Here is a 6000-nt window from a genome sequence, read left to right on the forward strand (position 1 = left end):
TAGCTAAATATTCATATACTATCAGAGTGATGGAGGTGAAACTATTATGATGTCAAACATAAAGAGAAAAATCCTTTCTGCTTATACTATCCATGCAAAGTGCCACACACAGAACACAAGATGGAGGCTCACCCTGAGGTCTCCGGTTCCAGGGAAGTACTCCCCGTATTTATGGAAGGACACGGTCATGACCCTGTCTGTGGTGTAGAAGGCCTCCTCCACTCCGTCCCCGTGGTGGATGTCGATATCGATGTACAGCACCCTCTGGTGGTACCTGGGAGAGAGGCACACAGGCAGAGCTGGGATCAGTACAAACTGTGAGGAGTTTAAGACAAACCACATGGAGGTCAGAGTGCTAAGACTTCACTTCTTCTCCATTTAAGTGGACGGACATTTTGTAATTTTAGTGGACATATTTCTTGCTGGTGAAACTCACTTGAGCAGCTCGAGGATGGCCAGCACGATGTCATTGACATAGCAGAATCCAGAGGCTTCAGACTTCTTAGCGTGGTGAAGTCCTCCAGCCCAGTTCACTGCGATGTCGGTCTGCTGCCGGTTTAATTTCACTGAACCAGCTGCGCACGAGAGAAAACACACGTGTGGTTTAGTGAAATCTGACAGTTTTTAATAAATGTTCACACATGACTCATAGTTTATCATCACTGTGACAGATGGAACGAGGCCTGTACTTGTGTCCCAAAAGGATTTAAAGACTTAAACGCTGGTTGGTGTATCGTATGGCTCACGTTAACTGACACACCAAATGGTCTGATGTGTTCTCAGCTGGTTTTCATGTATTTGTCATTACTGTTATTGCTGCCACAAATGCACAAAATTTTCCACCCTGCGGTGTCCAAACACAGCTTATGAAACATTCCCAGGTGGCAGGTACCTTACATGGACCTGTACAGCTAAACATACGACTTAACTCTGAGTTATTTCTGAGTTATGTATATTAATATGTCATAACGCTGCATGTGTACACGTCTACATTCAGAGTAACCTTTTGAAAAATATGCAGCATTGTGTTTTTTTGCATTTTCTCCATATGTTGTACCCTTGGTGACTCTGTATTAACTGAACACTGAAAACATTAAGCTGCAGTGTTGCTTTGTCAGAATATGTATCACAAATGATGCACTTGCTAATTAAGCTGCACCTTCTTGGTTATTGTTAATCCATGTGTTCTCTTCCACATCACTGCACTGTTAAATTGTGTGTAAATGTGTACTGTACTTAAGGAGTGGGAAGTGTGGGACAGTGAAAAGTTGCGGTTGCGGGGCATTGAGAAAAAGTCCTTGTAGTTGAGTGAAAGCTGACTTTCATGAGAGGACGCGTCATTCCATCACACTGTCAGTCTAAAGGAGTAATGACAGCCAGCGAGCCAATCAATAATGCCACCTTCATTAAAAGCAGTGAAAAACTTTGTCTCTGAAGCAGCCTGTTAGTGTGAGTGATGGAGCACCACGTCACTCACAGTGAGAGGCTTCATTTAACGGCTGCATGTTCGTCTGTGCTCTTCTCACTGCTTTCATGTTTTCATGAGTCGGTTTGGTTAAATATATTTCCACGCACCAATCAGGATTAATCTGAATCACAATGTGACTGTTGTTGTCAGCTGTCAATCAAAATGAAGAAATCACAGCAGCACGCCTGATAAGGCTGAAGCCTTTCAGCTGTTGTTTGTTTAGTCATGAATATTTAACATTAGAAATGCACTGGATTGGATTTGAAACTGATTTTATGGTCTTTAATGTTTAATACCAGAAATTATTCTGTTAGCATTTTTTATTCAAATTTATAGAGAATTCCATTTCTTAAAGACTTCAAAGCATGAAATCCTCTTAGTTATAGCTCCACACACACACACACACACACACAGTGTGGATATTATAAATGATGAGCCTGTTAATGAAGCTGTAAAAACTGTAAAATGTGACACATTCTATTAGAAAATCTTTGACGGAACAAAACACGATACGAGTCTTGAAGTAAAGCTCTGGTTTCATAATCTGCACAGCAGCGAGCTGTCAGGATGTCTAACGTGGTTACACAGTGTAACGTAATGTTATGTAACAAGTCAGGTGAACTGGTGGCCCTAAATTGTCTGGACTGTAGGGTGGATGTATTTTTGGACTTACCAGCAGAGCCTCCAGCAGACAGTTGGCAGAACTCAAACAAGCCATCGAACACAGGACAGTCCTCTCCGACGTTGACTGCAAGATGAAAACGAAGATTGATCAGTAACGGATGTGAGCGCATCAACAGAACAACGGCAGCTTGTTGTCAGCATGAATAGAGTTCCCAGTGTGTGTGTGTTCAATGACTTTTCACTCTGAAACTGGATGTTTCCACTGTTTGTAGTGTTTTCAGCTGGTGCAGGGTGCTCACTATCTTAGTCACGAACATGAATCTGGCTGTGATCATCTTCAGACTGATGTCTTTCCTCTTGTGTAATCACATGAGGTTGATGTATTTATCTCCTTTCCATACTTGTGCACACATTTAGGCTTTGGAGTGTTTGCCAGACAAAACATGGGACAATTAATCAACTAATGAACTGATCATGACTTTGAAATTATTTGAAAAATGACTGTGAGAACTAGGGATGTTCCTGACATCCAAATTTGATTTGAAAGATTTAAATGAAGACCAGCTGACTAGTTTAAAAGTCAGTAAATCAGCTAAATTTAAAGAGGAAACACACAAAGCGCTCACACGTTTCTCTGTAAGTTAAATATCTCAGTCCCTCACTATAACGCGGTTCACCTTTCGCGGTCTCACTTTTTCGTGGATTTTGTGTGTAATTTTGCATGCTTTTTTTTTACAGCGTACTGTACAGTATGAACGCGCATTGTGTTCTGCGTCCTGATTAGCTAAGGGAGTACTGTACAAAATGTGTTGTATGTTCTGCACTCAGAAAAAAAACACCTGCACCAAGGCCTTCAGAGGAAAAAGCCCTTAAAGCGGAGCGGTGCCTGGACAAAGAGGCACCGTCAGAAGAACTGTGAAATACGGTTTCATTTACAAATACAGTATTGTAGTTTTTTTTTTTAGATAATTTTTTTGGCCTTTATGCCTTTAATGATAGACAGGAAGCAGAGAGAGGGGGAATGACACGCAGTAAAGGGCCGTCCGATGCGGGATTTGAACCGGGGCCAGCTGCAGCGAGGACTGTAGCCTCTATACACGGGGGAGGCCGCACAACCCACTACACTACCGACCACCCCATTGTACTTATTTTTGTTAAATCTGCGAAAGTTTGAACTTTGAGAGTGTTTAAATAAGAGAGAAATGTGAGAAAATGTTAATGCCTGTCTGAGAAAAGTGTATAAAAGTGTGTGGTTAGAGGTTTTACGGCCTTAAAACATGTATAATAATTGTAAAAAATAAAGCTGATTACTTCGCGGATTTCATCTATTGCGGGTTATTTTTAGAACGCATCCCCCGCGATAAACGAGGGACCACTGTATATCCTGTTAAACATATGTGATGTGAGGGGAGTCTATTATTATGGTTACTGGCAATTAATTATCAGTGATTGTGTTGGGAGAGGGGTGCTGCAGTCCGGCTAATGGCAGGTGGCTGCGCAAAGATGTGACAGTTAACCAACATTGTACATATAATAATACATAATGTATAACGTACAATAAACTATTAGAATGAGTGTAAACGTCAAAGACTCTGTTGTGCTTACAGCGCTGCATCTGCTTGCTGAACTCCGACATATTGTCGGGCCGTATGGAGCGCAGGAACTTGATGTAGTCATCGCTGTGATATTTGGTCATCTCCTCTGCTGTGGCCTTGTGCGGCCTCTGAAAGAGGAAAAACAAAAGCAGCTGCATGAACCGGGAGGGAGAAGAGAGGACGACTGCAGCCGCACTCATGTTTTATTAACGTGCAAAATGAAGGACGTCTTTCAATCATTGAATTCTTTGAAAACATACATAGATCTCCATTTTCCTGTACAGTCCATAGTTCAGAAGCAGGTTGTGAGTCATCCGGATACGATGGGGTTTCATGGGATGCCCTTGTCCGTAGTAATAATTTCCTATGTCGCCTGCAAAGGGAAACAGAAGCAGTTCAAAACCACATGACTGACAAGAAGTGTTATGAGTCATGTTAGGGCTGACAGATAGACATAGAAATCACAATATTTCTGTCTCAATATTGGTTCCAACAATGATTTATGGATGACTGGCACGGCTCTCAGAGAACATTTACATGCGAGAAATAATAATTAATAACATGGATAAGTGATAAGTGGACCAGGGAGGTGGAAACAGGTTTACTGTGAACAAGAAAAAGACAGCAACCCCTGATGATATATCATAACACACACACACACACACATATGTGTGTGTGTGTGTGTGTGTGTGTGTGTGTGTGTGTGTGAAGTTAAGTGTTGAGTTTTCTGATCATACGCTGGGTGCTGCACTTGTTAAAGATGCAGTGTGTAAAATTTGGGGCCCTGGACATGGAATATAATTCATAACTGTGTTTTCATGCATGTAGAATGACCTGAAGGAAGAATCTTTGGTATCTACAGTGGGAACTAAATCCTCCACAGTGGACCTTTAAGGGTGAACTAACATGCAGCTGGGTGCACACAGAACTGAGACGTGAGTGTGGTCACACTGACAGGTTGGTCATCATCATGATCATCAGGTTACTCTTTATGGCGCTGCTGTGTTGTAAATGAACACGGAGCCAGCTCAGCACACACACGGGCACACTGTGTGTGGGTCAGGACTGTGTTTCCTCTGACACCGCCCGCTCATCTGGACCCACGGAGCCGTGAACACCGAGGAGCGCTGCATCCATTAGGCCTGAACACACCGAGCCTCCGACACTTGTCCATCTCTGTGTGCGCCTTCAAACATGTACCCCTGACTCTGAGTTCAAAGTTTGTCATCATCATTATGTATTATTGTATTATTATTATTATACTGTTTTATATTATTAAACTCTGCCCGCGGCTGAAATTACGGCTCAAACAATGCTGATAATGAGTGTGGGATTACAGTGTTGCGTCTGACTAATTAAATCAGCATCAACATTAATATATTCTTATTTGACGTCCATTTTCATACTCCTGCTCGCTCTACGTAAGGTGTAAGGTCCATCTTAGGTCAGCTACGGACTTCTTTAAACACTTAATACGCAGGGTGACACTACTGAAGCGGTGTCATTAACGTTAGCATCTAGCCATCCATTCCCCAGCAGCTAAACACACCGAGCTAAGCGGCTAGCGCTAGCCTGCCAGATGCCCCCGGTGCTGGCTCCTCATTCAGACACTCACAAGTCCCGTACCGTCGTAGTAGTAGCAGACCTTCTTCTTGGTTCCGCCCGCAGTCGTGTAAGCCATGTTTGGAGCACTTTTTCAAAAAGTTGGTTTGAATTCGGTTTAGCAGATGTAGAGACCGGGACGGACGGTGTCAACACGGAGGAACACACGATGGAGCGGAGGGGCGGAGGGGGCGTTGTTGAACGGGAGGCGCGACCGCACAGAGGCGGGGCGGAGCCATATACATATATACATAGACATATATACATAGACATAGACATATATACATATGTGTATATATGTATATATGTATATGTACATAGACGCCGCATTGAGCGGGTTGGTCGTTGGTCGCGATACGTCAACGGGTCCGCCATATTGGATAAGGCAGATCTGCCCAATAAAAGGAAATGAACTGAACTTCATAAAGCGCCTTTCTACAAAGTTCTTTAAGTTAATGTCTCTTATACACCCATTCACACACACACTAATATATCTGGGAAACAAACAGGCACCAAAAACAACGTATGTAACCTTTAAAGTGATGATTATAAATGTTTACTCCTTATGTAAGCGCCAAACCAACATGTATTTTTCTAATGCTGAGTGTTTACAGCTACTACTGTGTGTAACACTGTTACTGTGATGATAAATATTGAAATATTTATATTTAACATTTAATCTGTGTCTATAATAACCAGATCCTGAAATGT

The 6000-nt window shown here is 42.4% G+C and overlaps 1 protein-coding gene across 3 annotated transcripts in view; it reads right to left on the reverse strand.

The window, feature by feature from the left end:
* Window positions 1–5520, reverse strand: part of LOC113746842 (histone deacetylase 2) — a 29281-nt gene extending 23761 nt beyond the window's left edge. For 2 of the 3 annotated variants that reach the window (XR_003463169.1, XM_027284006.1), the window contains exons 1-6: window positions 5314–5520; window positions 3948–4060; window positions 3698–3815; window positions 2142–2216; window positions 437–575; window positions 133–274 (exon numbers count right to left, since the gene is read on the reverse strand). Coding sequence is in view for 2 of the 3 variants with exons in the window: in XM_027284006.1 (XP_027139807.1) it covers window positions 133–274; window positions 437–575; window positions 2142–2216; window positions 3698–3815; window positions 3948–4060; window positions 5314–5368 (642 nt within the window). In the remaining variant the exon portion in view is untranslated. Of the gene's footprint in view, window positions 1–132; window positions 275–436; window positions 576–2141; window positions 2217–3697; window positions 3816–3947; window positions 4061–5302 lie in introns of all 3 variants that reach the window. The other variant, XM_027284007.1, reaches the window with a different exon arrangement.
* Window positions 5521–6000: the final 480 nt, after the last annotated feature.

Source organism: Larimichthys crocea, chromosome XI (genome assembly GCF_000972845.2).
Source record: "Larimichthys crocea isolate SSNF chromosome XI, L_crocea_2.0, whole genome shotgun sequence".
Taxonomy (NCBI): Eukaryota; Metazoa; Chordata; class Actinopteri; family Sciaenidae; genus Larimichthys; species Larimichthys crocea.